This window comes from Phycodurus eques, chromosome 21 (assembly GCF_024500275.1).
Source record: "Phycodurus eques isolate BA_2022a chromosome 21, UOR_Pequ_1.1, whole genome shotgun sequence".
NCBI lineage: Eukaryota > Metazoa > Chordata > Actinopteri > Syngnathiformes > Syngnathidae > Phycodurus > Phycodurus eques.
This window is the reverse complement of record NC_084545.1, coordinates 14,907,062-14,923,527: the sequence shown is the minus strand read 5'-3', so window position 1 is coordinate 14,923,527 and position 16,466 is coordinate 14,907,062. Positions and strand designations below refer to the sequence as shown.

General features: G+C 44.1%; 2 protein-coding genes across 7 annotated transcripts in view; both read left to right on the top strand.

Annotated features, from left to right (window-relative positions):
- Positions 1 to 229: 229 nt before the first annotated feature.
- plcxd2 (phosphatidylinositol-specific phospholipase C, X domain containing 2) lies at positions 230 to 13,515 on the top strand. Of its 4 annotated transcripts, XM_061665879.1 has the most exons (9): positions 233 to 720; positions 1,582 to 1,718; positions 1,811 to 1,930; positions 2,431 to 2,484; positions 2,587 to 2,742; positions 6,350 to 6,460; positions 7,106 to 7,236; positions 8,027 to 8,202; positions 13,431 to 13,515. In XM_061665879.1, the coding sequence occupies exons 1-8, from the start codon at positions 618 to 620 to the stop codon at positions 8,184 to 8,186; spliced, it is 972 nt and encodes a 323-aa protein (XP_061521863.1). In that variant the 5' UTR covers positions 233 to 617; the 3' UTR covers positions 8,187 to 8,202; positions 13,431 to 13,515. The 4 variants fall into 4 exon arrangements, 2 of the variants coding, with proteins under 2 accessions (XP_061521863.1, XP_061521862.1); XR_009767342.1 differs by lacking the exons at positions 7,106 to 7,236; positions 8,027 to 8,202; positions 13,431 to 13,515 and adding exons at positions 4,658 to 5,029; positions 5,107 to 6,263 and having other exon boundaries at positions 230 to 720; positions 6,350 to 6,423; XR_009767343.1 differs by lacking the exons at positions 6,350 to 6,460; positions 7,106 to 7,236; positions 8,027 to 8,202; positions 13,431 to 13,515 and adding exons at positions 4,658 to 5,029; positions 5,107 to 5,700; positions 5,828 to 5,850 and having other exon boundaries at positions 230 to 720.
- The window catches only part of phldb2b (pleckstrin homology-like domain, family B, member 2b), a 41,159-nt gene continuing 38,149 nt past the window's right edge, over positions 13,457 to 16,466 (top strand). For all 3 annotated transcript variants that reach the window (XM_061665856.1, XM_061665858.1, XM_061665855.1), the window contains exon 1: positions 13,457 to 13,618. In XM_061665856.1, coding sequence (XP_061521840.1) covers positions 13,457 to 13,618 — 162 coding nt within the window. The remainder of the gene's footprint in view (positions 13,619 to 16,466) is intronic.

Below are 16,466 nucleotides of genomic sequence, written 5' to 3'. Positions count from 1 at the left end.
TGGATGGATTTATTTGACCAAATATTGAGAGCTGCATGCTTCAGAGCATCATTTGCAATACAACTGCTTCTCCTCACGAGGGCGGCGGCCGTGCCGGAGCCTATCCCAGCTGCAGGGTACACCCGGAACTGGTCGCCAGCCAATCGCAGGGCCCATTATTATTATTGGTATTATTCTTATATGTTTTTCAACCGCCAGAAATAAGCTTCCAGTACATTCCAACAAAGGCACACACAAAAAAGGTGTCAATGATCCATGCATGTCCATTGTCCCGCCGAAGGGTGGTCTTTACATCCTGGGATAAGAGGCAGCTGGGTGTCGGGGGATAATGAGTGGAACGTCTCCCTAAGAGGATTACTAGGTTGTTAACGCGCACCGCCACTACCGTGTGCATGGTGCATCAGAACCAGAACTTGCTCCAGTGTCCAGTCAGAAGGAAGGCAATATGGGTGCATGCACGTTTGGATAGCGTTCCAATCCAAGATGATCTCGAGTCGTTTTGAACTCCTGAGGGCCACAGGCGGCACGTTACACACTTCGCGCCTGCACCGTAGAGCGGTTTCCTGAACAGGCTTTTTTTTATTTTATTTTTATTTTTGGGGGGGGGCTTAGAAGCCATGAAGACTCGACCTGCTGGGATCGGGAACGTCAATGCTGACTGGATGGGCTCGCTGCCCCCCAAACTCAGTGGCCTGCCCCTCAAACACCTCGCAGTTCCAGGTGAGACGCCCACCTCGTTGCATCTTGGAGATCCATGAGGATACTCGTGAACACCGCTGACAGTTTCCGATGCAAAACCGTATGTGTTGGACTCGCATACACGCAGACAGTGCAAAGTGGGACGTGACATTCACAAGCCAAAACATTGGCAAACACGTGGACAACCTAATGAGCGCCAAGAGCTGTTTAAAACAATTATGCGTGAACAAATAATGTGTCCCTCTAAGGTAACGAAAATATAAAAAATACTTAAACACAAATAATAAACTAAATGGTTGACCAACAAATCTTTCAAATTCAATTAATCAATCAATCAAAAATGGTATTTCGATGGCAGGTTTTTAAAAGACTTTAATTTTAATTTAGCAATGAAAAGCGCTTGAATTTTGTAGCAAGTGCCTTATTTATTATTTTTTTTATTTTTACAATTAACAGCTATATATGTCAGAACATATACCGTTGGCTTATTAGAAATAAAATACATGTTGTTGTTTTTTAAACCTGCTTTTCAATTATTTGGTCGACCTTTGCTATTGGGAAACCCATCTTGCTTTGCTTACATTGTAGCATAATATTGAAGTATTAATAAACAATACATCAAAGTAAATGCCAAATAATACTTTCTGTTTTGATGTGATGAAGTAAAACAATAATTTGGATTCTATAGCTCTCACAGTTAAACAAGCAATGTACCATGGTTGTATCTTTATGCTGTAGTAGAATATACTTTGGCGATTAGATTATGGAGGTGGACTTAATGTTGTGACCAGTGAGTGTTTGTTAATCCCACTTTTACCACACTGACACTTCTCCTCGCGCCATCTTTCCGTCATCTCCGGCTCTTCTTTCTCTTTCCTCCAGGCTCCCATGACTCGTTCACCTACTGGGTGGATGTGCATGCTCCTGTAGGTCCTGATCAAAAGGTCTATGTGAAGTACCTGGCTACCATGTTTAGCGTTTTAGCCAAGAAGGTCATGGTGAAGTGGTCCATGACCCAGGTATACATTTTACATTTCAGCCTGGATTCTCTTACGGGTGGAGGGCTTACAGTCAGGCGTAACAAGCTTTATGCTGTGGTATATTTCCACAGAACCTGACGTTTAAGGAGCAACTGGATGCAGGTATTCGCTACTTTGATCTCAGGGTCTCTTCTAAACCAGGAGAGCCAGGGCTTGAGATCTTCTTCATCCATGGTCTGTTTGGACACAAGGTGGGCGCAGGATAAAGGCTACATTTGATGCAGCGGACACGAAGTGAACTCATTTGCAGCTATATAGGAACTTCCGTGTAACTGTGAATACTTCCTACAAGATTCTCGACTTTGTCTATTTTTCATGAAGCGCATTCTTGCTCGCAATCTTCACTAACGTTCCTCCCAAAAAAGGTGTTTGCTGGGGTTAGGATCAGGGTTCTGTCAGTGCCAGTCAAGTTCCGTGGAGGTTGCTTTGTACACTGGGGCAATCAAGCTGGAAAAGAAAACATATTTCCCTTAACAGTTTCCATAAAGCTCAATGCAGTCTTGTCCAGAATGTTGAAAGGGTGGACTAAGATTTAGCCTAACCCCCAATTGATAAGATTTTTTTTAAATAGTTTTGTCCTAACAGAAAGCTTTATTTGCTTCCATCTGATGTGGGATTACATTTTTTTTGATAATATATTTGAATTCCTCATGCAGTATGAGTAATGCAATGTTTTCCCCTGCTCTCAAAGGTGAGAGATGGCCTTACAGAAATCAACTCCTTCTTGCGCGAGCACAGGAAAGAGGTAAAGTCATCATTTTTATATTTAGCACCTGCTTGAAAAGGTTGCACAGTTATTAGTGCCACGTCAACAGGTCAACTAATTGTTGTTTTTTTTTTAACACAGGTAATCTTCTTGGACTTCAACCATTACTATGTGATGGGCTCGGAGCACCACGAATACCTCATCAAGATGCTTCAGGAAGTGTTCAGCAGTAAGCTCTGTAAGAACTGTGAAGTGGAGACCGTCACTATGGACTACCTGTGGGAGCGCAAATACCAGGTTAGGGCCTCGCTAGCATGTGTGCATGTTCTCCCCATGCCTGCGTGGGCTTTCTGCAGGCACTCCGGTTTCCTCCCACATCCCAAAAACATGCATGCGAGGTTAATTGGCAACTCTAAATTGCCCGTAGGTGTGAATGCGAGTGTGAATGGTTGTTTGCTTATATGTGCCCTGCGATTGGCTGGCGACCAGTCCGGGGTGTACCCAGCCTCTCGATAGCTCGGATTGGCTCCAGCACGACCGCGACCCTCGTGAGGAGAAGCGGAACGGCAAATGGATGGATGGATGGATGGATGGACAATGACTTGCACATCATTTGCAACCCATGTTCAATTGAATACACAGCAGAGACAAGATATCCAATGTTCAAACTTATAATAATAAGCATTTTTGTTTTGGCAAATATCGTCTCATTTTGACTTGAATGCATGCAACATGTTGGGACAGGGGCAACAAATGACTGGGAAAGTTGAGGAATGCTAAAACAATCCCATTTGTTTGGAACATTCTAAAGGTGAACAGGTTAATTGGAAAACAGGCGAGTGTCATGATTGGGTATAAAAGGAGCAACCCCGAAAGGCTCAATTGTTCACAAGCGAGGTTGGGGCGAGGTTCACCACTTTGTGAATAACTGAGTTAGCAAATAGCCCGACAGTTTAAGAATACCGTTTCTCAACGTACAATTGCAAGGAATTCGGGGATTTCATCATCTGTGGTTCATAATATCATCAAAAGATTTAAACAATCTGAAGAAATCTCTTCACGTAAGCGGCAAAGCTGAAAACCAACATTGAACGCCCGTGACACTTGATCCCTCAGGCGGCACTGCATTAAAAACTGGTATCATCTCACGAGTCCACATTTCAAAATGCTTGTGGAACTCACGGAAAGAGGAAAAGGACCATCTGGATTGTTATCTGCGCAAAGTTAAAATTGTATGGGTGTATTAGTGCCTATGGCATGGGCAACTCGCACATCCATGCAACATGCTGCCATCCAAGCAACGTCTATTTCAGGGACATCCCTGCTCAATTCAGCAAGACAATGCCGAGCCACATTCTGTTCTATTACAACAGCATGGCTTTGTCGCAAAAGAGTGCGAGTACGAGACCGGCCTGCCGGCAGACTACACCCGTCTCCCATTGAAAATGGGTGACGCGTTATGAGGCGCAAAATGCAAAAACAGAGTCCTTGGACTGTCGAGCAACTCAAGGTGTACATCAAGAAAGAATGGGAAAGAATTCCACCGACAAAGCTTCAACAATTAGTGTCCTCAGCTCCCAAACGCTTATTAAGTGTTGTTAAAAGGCCAGGCTATGTAACACAGTGGTAAACATGCACCTGTCCCAGCTTTTTGCAACATGGTGCAGGGATCAAATTCCAAAATGAGTAAAAATTTGCCAAGAAACCCAATAACATTTATCAGTTTGAATCATAAATATATTGTCTTTGTATTTGTATAATGTATTTAACTGAATATAGGTTGCAAAGGATTTGCTCCAATGTATTTTGTTTTTATTTGTTTTGCACACCGTCCCAACTCCATTTGAATTGGGGTTTTGACATCCTACCCACCAGAGATACTGATTATTACTTGTATAAGTTTTGCTGATGTCGTTCGTCCTTGGGATGAATTTGAAATCTGATTGGTTAAAGAAACAGTCCCACTGCTAATAGTTTAAATGACATCGGTCAGCACTACTAATTCTGAAGGCCCTGGGCAGAAAACAAGGACATGACAGCACATAGAGGCAGAAATCTGATTGGACAACAAAATCTAACGTCCGCATATTGTACACGACTGGAAGCAGTACAGCCATCCATCCCTCCCTCCGTAAATTCTGTTCCGCTGATCCAAGGTCGGGTCACGGGGGCAGCAGCTTAAGCAGGGAAGCTCAGACTTCCTTCTCCTCAGCCACTTCGTGTAGCTCTTCCGGGTGGATCCCTCGGGCAGCCGGGAGACCCGGTCTCTCCAGTGTATCGTGGATCGTCCCCAGGGCCTCCTTCCTGTGGGACTTGCCCGGAACCCCTCATCAGGGAGGCGTCCGGGGGCCATCTTAACCAGACGCCCGTGCCGCCTCCTTTGGCTCCTCTCAATGCAGACGAACGGGGGCTCGACTCTGAGAGCCCGGACGCCCTGCGGGGGAAATTCATTTCGGCCGTTAGTCCCCGCGATCTTGTTCTTTCAATACGTCTGGGTCTGCCAGGTTGGACTGGCATCTTCCTCGCCATCGTACCCCACCTCCGGACCTGGCTCCAGAGGGGGGCCCTGGTGACCTGCGTCCGGGTGAGGGAAAACAAGGTCCAATATTTGTACTCTTCATAAGGCGTCTTTGAGCGTGCTTTGTCTGGTGTCTCAACTAGGACCTGTTTGCCATGGGTGACCCCACCAGGGGCGTGAAGCCCCAGACAACGTAGCTCTGAGGATCATTGGGACACACGAACCCCTCCACCACCATAAGGTGACGACTCCAGGAGGGGTGAAGCAGTACAGCCACGAGAAACTCTACGAAAGGAAGCGAATAGACTGTTGGGCGTAAATGAATATCATTTTCATGGAATAAATATTGGAATTTAGGTTGTAAATGTAGGTCAGTGCTTCTGATAGTGTTCAGGCAAGCAGAGAAGGCCTTGCTGGCCCTGAATTCCCATGACTGATGCAACAGCACGATGTTTTGCACCCCGTGCACGAGCAAAACCACACTAAAGTGTGCAGCCAGTGCTCATGTAATCCCTGCCGGTGTGAGCGACTCTCCCGAATTAAGTGTCATCTCATTAACCTGCGTTTCATTGTCCAGTCTGCCCCGGATACTTATCCCCTTGTCAGAGTTTCCGTGGCCCATTTTGTTACAGGTTATCACTGCAGATTAATATAATTGCATTACGCTCATGTCATATGTAGATTTTATTCTTTATTCTATGTTATTTTATTTGTTTTTAAGAAAACCATCGGAAAAGGTGAGTGTTGGAAAATGTACACATGTAAATTTGGGGGTGTGGCATCATGCTCAAAAACCATATGTTTGTGAGTTATTTATTCGGGACTGTTGGTTAAAGTCTTGACCCTAATCTGTGTCTGATTTAGTTGGCAAGCAAAAGGAGACAGCGGCTTTGTACAGTGATCAGCAGCAGAGGGCAGTATTGCCATATATTGTTTTCTTTTTACTTTTTGGGCCTTTGGACTTGTGCTTTTATTTGATTTGATATAAAAGAATAGATCTCCCAAAATGTCATTGCTTATATTTACCGAACTGTAAAACACTGATGGCGTGGGTGCAAACGGAGGGTCTATTTTTGTTGTTGTTACGTGGCACAGGCTAAAACAACTGGAGGACGTTGATGAAGTTTGTATTTTGAAGGCTTTCTTTGATGTTATTACACACCATAACTATAGTATGCAGGAAATAAACTCATTTTCCATGTCCACTGGGAACTGCTCAGAGTTACGAATCATCCCACAGTAACACTCGCGCGATTCATCCATCCGTTTTCCCGACCGCTCATCCTCACAAGGGTCAAAGGTGTGCTGGCGCCCATCTCTGCTGACTGGGCAAGAGTTAAAGATAGTAAATGATCCTTGCCTGCGATCTCGATTCTCTCCCCGCAGGTAATCGTTTTCTACCATCATCCATCGGCTCAGGGAGTCCCTGTCATGTGGCCAGGCAACAAGATCCCCGCGCCGTGGGCGAACACCACTGAACCCGGCAAGCTTATTCAGGTCAGGGTTTTAAAGTGTCTTATCATTTCTTCAACGGACATAATCCATTGATGTGAATTCAACTTTTATTGGACACAAGATTTTAACGGGAAGTTTGTTTTCATTGATTCCGTGAAACGTGTTGTGCGCACACAAAAACGATAACTCAATTCTAAACACGATCATTTTACTTTTCGACACATGAGGCTGCCATGTCAAATCGAAGCCAGCATACCTACAGTTCAGTTAGAGCCAATCAGCTTCGCACGTCACAGTCAAGAGGGTCAGGCTTTGACGACTGGCCGAAGTGATGCAAGACTTTGTTATCCACAGATATCCAGTCAGGAAATACTCAAAAGGTGCACATCAGATAGCGAAACATTGAAAGTGCACTAATTGATACTAAGCTCAAAAAGTAACGTTAAAAGTAAACGCGTCTAGCTATTGATTATATCGTACCTTTTTACACAACCCCAGTTTTTCACAAATTGAATGACACAGGTTATTTTTCAGTCAGATGGTGTCTCACTCGCTTGGAACAAAATGACAGTGGAAGCTGTTATGCCGTCGGATCTTTCCTGCAGAAATGTTGCTTGATGTGTTGCCATGCATAAAGTCCATTCGCTGATTTTGAAATTCAACAAACATAAACCATTTTCTGCCTAGTTCCTGGAAACCACGCTGAAGCAAAGAGCCAAGCAGGGATCATTCCACGTGTCCCAGGCCATTCTCACACCTCGGGTCAACACCGTGGCGAGGGGTCTGGTTTGGGGGCTACGGAATTACTTGGTGGAAAGGTAAGCGATTTGGGACTGGATGGGAGATTGTGGGCCAGCAAGTCATTTAAAGAACCGATTGTTTTCAATTCAGTTTACACGCTGGTTACACACCACACAGAGAACCAGATCACACACATGTGGCCATGCTAGGATATACAGTGCTGCACCTCCTGGTTGAAGATTGGAAAAAGGTTCCCCGCCCTAGAGTGTACGGATAAGAATAAAGCGAACACGTTCGTCTTATTCCATGCCCAACAGATGGCAGAATAGCAATTTTGAATCCGAAAACGTTTGTCAATTCAATGTGGCACCATGTGGTATTCATAGATGAAGGCTTCTTCTGCCATATGCTATCATCATCATCTTATCCTATTGGCTAATGCTCCTAATCCATTTATAAACTTAGTATGAATCAGTTTCTTATGACAGAGAAATTTCCCTGAGCGTGTACTGAATAAAACAAAATTGTTAAAATGGAAATAATAGTGAAAATACACATCTTTCTTATGTTCACGTTTGAAAGGAAAAGCGAGTCATGTTTCAGGAATGAAACCGTGAACGGATACCCTGGTGAGACAGGAGTTCTAATTTGGCACCTCGAAGGAAACGAGATTGTTTATCGCCTTTAGACAAGCACACTGACTTCCTGGTTTTGTTCTGCCGGGCAAATATTTTCGAGAAAAGGGCGTCTGACATTCAGCAGTCCTGGTTTGTGTGTCTGTGGTAGGAGTCGATATTTTCAACAGGTTTTCATTCATCCACATCAACATCATTGGCTCTAATCTAATCCCTCTTCTTTTTGAACCAGAAACCTCCCAGCTATCATGTCCTGGGTGGAGGTCCAGAGGCCGGGCTCGGACGGGGTCAACATTATTACCTCTGACTTTGTGGAACTCTCTGACTTTGCCAACATTGTCATCGGACTCAACAACTTGCTGTTGTCTGAACCCGACCGCAAAGCTCGATGACAACAATCGGACGAAGGTGTGCTGACTGTTACCACGCGGTGGCGATTGTCCATTGACTGCGGTTGGTTTTATTGTTCTCGGAATACGGTGTTGTCCAGCTTATTCGCGTTTCGCTACTTGAGAAATACCCCATTTGCTGTTTTTTTCTGCTCAGGCCAAACCCCTGTCTAATATACTGTAGAAGTATTGCCCTGTCTAATAGAAAAGTAGTGCTGTGCTGCCATCTTGTGGCATCAATGGGCAATTACATACCTTTGGAGGGTGCACCCATCACATGCTGATTTTTGCAAACTTTCCCTTTAAATGACGATGATGTATTCATTCATGCATTCCCAATAGCGCTTGTCCTCACTAACAACATGCAGAACATGCAAACTCCACCCAGGTGAGGCCGGGATTTGAACCCCAGTCCTCAGGACTGTGAGGCAGATGTGCTAACCAGCCGTCCGCCGTGCCACCTAATTTGTCCCTCTTGTATAGATAACCCAAATATTAGAAACATAATCATGTACGACAAAATGACATGCACGATAATAAGCATAATGTTAAATTAATACCTCTCTGACGATGTCAATCAAAACTGAATATTTATATTCCAGATTTTGTACTCGAGCTCTACGGAGGTCCTAAATAAGGTTTTAAAAAAATAAATAAATAAATACTTTTGCAAGATTTGGCAAAACGTTTTTTTTTTTTGGACCTTTTTCTTTCCTGGATCTCAATAGATTTCATTCGATTGTCCAGGGGTGTCTAATGTTCCTTATTAGGATGGGCATAATACTGGATTAATTGATTGTTAGAAAAAAACGCATGGATGTGTGGAGCTGACTGTAAATGACTTGCTACGGTACTTGAAGCAAAATGGACATTGGAATTAAAATCGGCCTTCGAAACATTGAGAGGGATTCTCCTATCCCATTAAAACGCAGTACATATTTCACTGACAGCCTGTGGCTTATCAAAGAACTTTTGTCCAAATGTGGGCTTATGTTTACCGCACAGCATAAAAATCACATGATATATATATAGATATATATATATGGGGACCTTATAGTATTTATGTCAGTGGGGTAATATAAGCAATGTTTGGCTCAATATTTCACTTTACACTAATGCCGGGCAGATGACAATAATAGATAGAAGAAGAGTCTGCATGTGTGTATTTATGTACGTTTCTTATTGGCTCAGTGATTCCTACCTATTCCATGTAGTATACTGTAGTGGCGGTGTCTTCATTCCTGTGGTCTGAGCAGGGAAAGACGGGGGGGGGGGGGGGGATTGGAGGAATCCTGAAAGGAAGGAAGAAGTAAAAAGAAGAAATTAAAAAAAAGATTTACCTTGAGGGGAATTTCTCAACAGCTGTTTTCCCCCTTAGTGGAAAGAACGGAAAGTTCATAACGCTATCCTATCAGCTGTGCCCTTCAACTCCCGTGCCCAAGCCACATGCATTTGAGCGCGGTCATCAAATGTCAACAGCGCGAGCACTTTAATTGTGGAGTAATTACACATTCCATGGCAGGCAAGCGGGAGAGCAAGAGAAGCGGCTCGGATTGATGGAGAGCATTCCTTTGTTGTTTGACTTGGTGCCCGCGCGCGCGCTTTTTGGGGTTTTTTTTCCTCCACTTCTGCCAACTTCCCATGTTTCAAAAGCAAAGTTGAAAACATTTTTTTTTTTTTTTTTTTTTTTAATTTCACAACATAAAAAGAATGGGAAGAGAAAGTTGAAGGCTCAAATTGCCCCGTCAAAACCTTGAACGGCGCGGCGACGTTTTATAATTTCACATTTCTACCCGTCATAAAAGTATAAGGAGAACTTATAATTGAATTCAATTCAGTTCAAATTCAACAAAACTACCCACTCTTTGAAGACGCCTGACCCACACGGACTGAAAACAGAAGAGCTGCCACCTCCTGGCGTTTTGTAGGCACAGTCAGACCCCGCTCCTCACGGGGGATGGCGACCGAGCCAGGCTGCGATTAGCCAATTGCCGCAAATAACCGATGCCCTCTGAAAGTGATACCATTTGCGATAAAGTTATAATTGTTACAAAATTGCTCGAACCATGAATACACCACAAATGTGATCCCAAAGCACTCGAATAGCGTTTCAAACGCTTACAAATCTTTCAGATACGCACCTGCAGTATTTCGTCTACGTGCCGTGCGGGTTTGCGACGTCTTCCCGACAGAAGCCTTCGTTCTTGTTTTTCTTGCTGCTACGATGTGTGCCCGGAGTTCTGTGCTTGCTCGACAAAGTTAACGCGTGACGGAGAAGCGCTTTGTATTAACACGCGGCTATCTGCTGAGCTAAAAGCTATACATGACCACTAGCTAACTCGCTCGTTGTCAGTCTACCGCCAACTTTCTCTCGTATTTGGGATGTAATATTGGCTCTATGGTGCCTCAGTAGACATGTGAAATATGAATGAGAATCGTCCACGCCTTCCTGAGTTCCAAACGTTTTTCGACAGTTCGAATTTCTCGAGCTGACCTACGTCACTCGCGAAGATCCTGGCCTACCTCTCCACTCCCAGCCGCTGTCAACATAACAAACACGTGTGCGCTCACAAGTGGGGCTTCTACATGGAGGCAACCAATCAGAGGAAAGTGGGCGGTGGTCTTAGCCAAATACGGACAAAGCAGATACAAAAATGGGTCAAACAGAGGTAGCTGTCAGAGGGGCCTTTTCTGGACACCGAGGCTTTTTTTTTGTTTTTGAAATGAAATTTACACTTTTATTTTAAGTCCAGGTGACACAGTGGACGACTGGCTATGATCCGCCTCACAGTTCCGAGGACGGGGGTTCAAATCCCGGCCTCGCCTGTGGGGAGTTTGCATGTTCTCCCCGTGCCTGCGTGGGTTTTCTCCAGGCACTCCGGTTTCGACCCACATCCCCAAAACATGCGTGCTAGGTTGATTGAAGATTCTAAAATGCCTGCTGGTGTGAATGTGAGTGTGAATGGTTGTTTGTTTATGTGTGCCCTTCAATTGGGTGGCGACCAGTTCAGGGTGTACCCCACCTCCACTCGGACCATTCAATTAGGGAGGTTTGCCGCTTTAAAATTTTAATTTGTGCCTGTTTAATTTGTTTTACCTCAAGTTAAATCCACTCCGTTTTGTTTATACAGTGCCAGTTCGCAACAGTTACAAGGTCATTTACACATTGAGCTTTTTATGGGACGGGCGTTCCACTCGGACAATTACAGTCGACACAGCTCCCTCAAAGGTAGGGATGAGGACAAAAGACAAAATGTTCGGACTGAATCAACAAGCACTCAAATGGCGCTGATCCCGGATTCGCATTTTGACATTTCATTGAGAATATTGTCACACACGTGCTGTAAATGCCCTGTTTGTATTGAAATAAAGACAAACAAGCTCAACTTGGAGCAACGTTTGCTCTGTCAACCCGATACGTTTCACATCACTTTGCAAACAAAAGGAAGAGTCAACGACACGACCTCTTTGCCACCAACTGATGTCACATCCATTACACAGTGCTTTGTTCCCATGGGTGCTGTGGTATTAAAAGAGCTGGGAAAGGAGGCAAGAGAGTACCTAATAAGGATTTGGCTGAAATGGTGTTGAACGCTGCCTTAGAAAAGTCTTTTCGCCTCCATCCACAAACACTTTCGAGATCATTCGATGATGTGATCATATACAAATTACAGCGGATAGAAGAGTACACGTAGTTTAGTCCGGAACTCATCCGTCAGAAAACTGGATTCCAGTGTCGGCTACTTGTGGGTAAGCGCTTTTTGGTACTAAGATGCTGCATATCCAGAGGAGAAGGAGCGGTTTTGTTTTGGTGTTTGTGTGTGTGACCTGCGTACATTTTTGAAGACTGCGCTTATCGTTTTCGTGTCAGACACTTCGCTCGAGCTGCAGCCCAAACGCACTCCTGCCGGACTTCTGAGTATTGTCGGAGTCTCGACTGACTCATGTTGTTGTCTAAGTCATCTTTTAAATGTGTGCCAAATAAAACACCGGGGCTCAGATATAGACCTACATGAAGAACGAAGTCTGGACATGACGGGACACGCATGTGAGATTTTTCAGATGGTGTGCATAGCTTTAGCAAAGATGCTAACAGTTTAACTCTCCGGAAAGCTTCTTGATTGACGCAAAGTCAGCACGTGATCAATCCCTTGAAGCTCCTTGCACTTATAGCGACAGCTCTGTTACTGCACAGTGGACCTATTCAAGTATTTTGCCTGTCGCTGCTTTAGACACTTTTGTTTTGTTTTGTAAGACGCAAGCGTTTTTAAAAAATCAACGTTACTTCGACATAAGGACACCAACCTACTGTGTTTACAAAATGCAATAAGTAAATAGATGCCAAACAAACTGCTTATCTTCTGTTGTACATGTGGGTGCGTTACATTTGATTCAGATTGACCACAATTCTAAATGCATTTTGCAGGGTCCTGATTCAAATTCAATTCGTCCATTTTGGAATATGAATTCAAAATTGCGCATCTACAATTATTGGAGTATTGTGATTGTGTGGCTTGCCCACCCAACCTAACCTATTGAAGGCGTGAAATGTTCCAGCAGTCCCCCACCCTCCTGCTAGTGGCATCACCAAAGCATGTTTGGCCCCAGGCAGCAACACCACCTTGGCACCCACTGTGTTATAGTCATCATTTTAGTTAATTTCTTTGCCATTGCAGTGTTCCCAAGTCATTCTGATAGTTAAATTGCCCACAAAATGATATTGTTGGCAATGAATGAATCCAACCGAGCATGGCTAAAATGCAACATTTTAGCCATGCAGTACTGCACTTTCCTTGTAATATGACGATGCGAGCAGGCCTCCAAGCCTTTTATCGCTATTGTGAGCGTGGAAGAATGTTGGCTCTTCTTCTTTGTCCCTCACTCCTCTTCTCACCCCCCTAATAATTCAACAGGCTTCTCTCTTTCAACTGGATACAATGAGGGGTCAAGTTGAGGTGGTCTGTTATCACCTGCCTATTATGCAGAGGGCGTGTGTCCTGATGCGGTGTGCTTAAGATACTGAGTGTGTGTGTGTGTGTGTGTGATAGAGAGGGAGAGAGATTCCCTCCCCTTGTTTCAGTACTCCCGCTTGAGTTCCAGCTGCTGTCACATACCTCCACACGTTGCAATTGGCTGAGCCTGCCTGTTTTTTTTCTTTGTTTGTTTGTTGGTTTGTTGCTTTTGTGTATATTTTCAGTGCATGCCTCTGTGTGTCATTGTGGCTGTGTGTGTGTACGCATGAGGTAGGATGGAAAGTCTTTTACAGGTTGCGCATGCTGGACAGGCAATACTTCTGCTGTGGAGAAAGGGACTATAATCGCACCAGGAAAGATTTGGGAGTTTTGGGGGGGATCTGTGGGGTTCAATCTGGATCGCCAAGCAGCTGGATTCTGTTCTGCAGGATGACAGAAGTGGCCCGTCCAGCTTTAATCATGGCAAGTGTACTTTTAATACATGCATGTCTATTTTCTTTCCACAATCAGCTCAGGAATGTACATTTTCACCCCAGGTTGGGTGCTCAATGATTAACACAAACTGCACAAAGTAACTTGCAACGAAGAGGAATGCAGGCAAAAAAAATGGAGTTATAAAAGATACAAGGGGGTTCTAAAATGTTCCAAGGATACCCTAACCCTCACTTCTTCATGACTATATTTGCATATTTGCTATATTTGTAACTGCAACGGAGGCTTTGCACCTTTGGTGGCTGTGTTACTGGTTCCTTTTGCTGCGCTCATTAATTTGTAACACAGGTTTAATACTCTCCACGTAGTTCAATACCGTGATCCGATGAAGTTAATGTTCAAACCATCGTAGCAAACTCGATGGAGGAACAAGCAAGCGACTTTCTGCCGTTCGCTCAACGGTACAAGTAGTCTTGTCTGTATTTCATCGCTGGTTTCATGCCCGATAGAAAACATCTGGTGTATGTGTGCACATCCGATGTATGCACTATACATTATACACGTTGTACACTGTATCTCATCATGATGTTTCTGTATACTGAAATTGGCCCTATTGCTACAGCCCTAACGAGCATGTAACGTTCACGCTGGTGAAAAGTCAAAAGAAGGGTGAGGGTTATATCATAAATAAGTACCAGATGTTTGGATAGTGAGTTGAATATGACTTTAAAAGGCTTGCTAATACAAGTCTAAGATTTGCATTTTTGCTCCTAGCAGTCCCTTTTTATTTTGGTCTTACCCATTTCCATTTCCCGCTCATCTTCCACACTGAGTCCGAGGTTCATCGCAACGCGTGAGCTATGTTAGAGATTCGGGTTATAAATAAAACATTCTCAGTGTCGTCTCGCCTGTGTCATATCCCCCCCCCCCCCACTCCCAAATCCAAACAAGACTTGACCCCCCCCCCCTGCATGTGGGACTGATGTGATGTATGTTTCTGTGTGGAGACACCCACAGCCATGACTTTAAATTCAAAAGAGAGATTTCCTCATCCTCTGAGTCAGCTGCCATAACAATGAACTTTCTTTCCTGTGAGGATGCTGTGTTTCGGGTCATAGGATGTCAGAATTTCGCTAGAAATGAGCAAGTGAGATTTGAGTTGACCAAACAATACTTGTGTTTTGGTGAAAACACGTACAGCGAAAGACATAAACACATGCATATTATTGTTATTGCGGCTTGAGCGCCTTATTGAATGCTTTTCATGAATCTCGCTCTTGTTGAGTGCTAAACAGAGAGTGCTGTGATGACAAGGGAGAGAAAAATAAGACCCTTTTGCACGATAGGAGTCACTGGGAGAGGGACTCCATATTAAATAGCATCTGTGATACAATGATGGCTTTGTCAGGTGGGTGGAGGAGAGGGTGAAGATGGAATGTAAGGGGAGGGGAGTCTTGACAGAGACGGAGGGAAGAGAGGGTTCAAGAAAGGCAGACGATGAGAAGCATTTTCAAAATGCTTCAGTAAACATAACTACAAGTTGAAGCATCAGTGTGTCAAAATGTTGTACTGTACAGTAGAGTGACAAAGTGGACCGTAAAAAGACAGAAGCTTTTTGCGATTACTGATTGATTGCAAATCTCAAAGTCAACACTCACGACAGGAGTGAGTAGTTGTATGTGAGTAGGGGACGTAAGGTTTCATACACAGGCGCATTATTCGCATTGAGGGTGTGCGGAGAAGGGCAGAAGGACAAATAGACTAATTAGAGGGACAACCAAGGTGAGATGTTTTGGAAACAAAGGTAGAGAGAGCAGACTTCAATGATTTGGACATGTTCAGTGGAGAGATGGTGATTATACGGGCTGGGCTGGAGCTGCCAGGCAAGAGAAATAGAGGAGGACCAAGGTGAAGGTTGTTGGATGTAGTCAGGGAAGACAGGAGGCTGCAGAAGATGGAAAAGGATGACGCCCTTTGGTGACCACCAACGGGACCAGCTGAAAGAAAAATAAGTTTCCCCTTTGCTGAATGTGGGGGTTTTGCCATAAATATTATACAGTACGCCCAAATAACAAATCCAGTGGCACGATGATGAATTACTGAATTCCTATTTGCGCTTCGTAACATTCTCGACTGCCATTCGACAGTTCAAATGAAACAGTCACAATTCGTAAAACGCTAACATATAACAAAATACAAATTGTAATGAAGGACAAGTGACAGACGCAGCGAAAAACATTCGGATGGAAATGACGGTTTGTGTGGGAAAAGGTGCAAACATTTCTGTCTTGCTGCTCAGTACAATATGGCCACGTTGACAATCATAGACGAAAATGGAATGTCCGCCAGGAAGTGAGTTGCATGAGTCTGTGCTGTGCAGTATGTCAAGAGACTCACTTCCTAGAACGCATTCCTTCTCCCGCTCATGTTATTGTCTGTTTGTGCATCAACTCAGCAGTCAAGACAGAGAAGTGTTTGCCACTTTCTCATCTTCCATTTCTGCCTCACGTTGGTCATCACATGTTTCCTTTTCACTGGCACTCGAGTTTGCTCGCATTGCAAAATTGCAAGGAAAAGCAAAACCTTCTCTTGTAGTTATTACCTGAGATGCTCACTGAACTGAAATTTTGTGTGGTGATTCATGTATGCTCGCTGGATTTTTGTACACAATTAGAGGCAAATTGTTCACGATAATGTCCAGCTTGAACCATAACGTTCCGACCCTATCGGAAAAATCGGAAAACATTTTTACCTTTTAGTCACATCCGTCCTTGGCACCCAAGCCTGACGCTGTAAGGGCATCAGGTTTGCAGTTGAAGGATTAAGGAAAGAATCGTCATTCCAGAAGTGCAATCTTTTATGTCTGGATGTGGGTCGC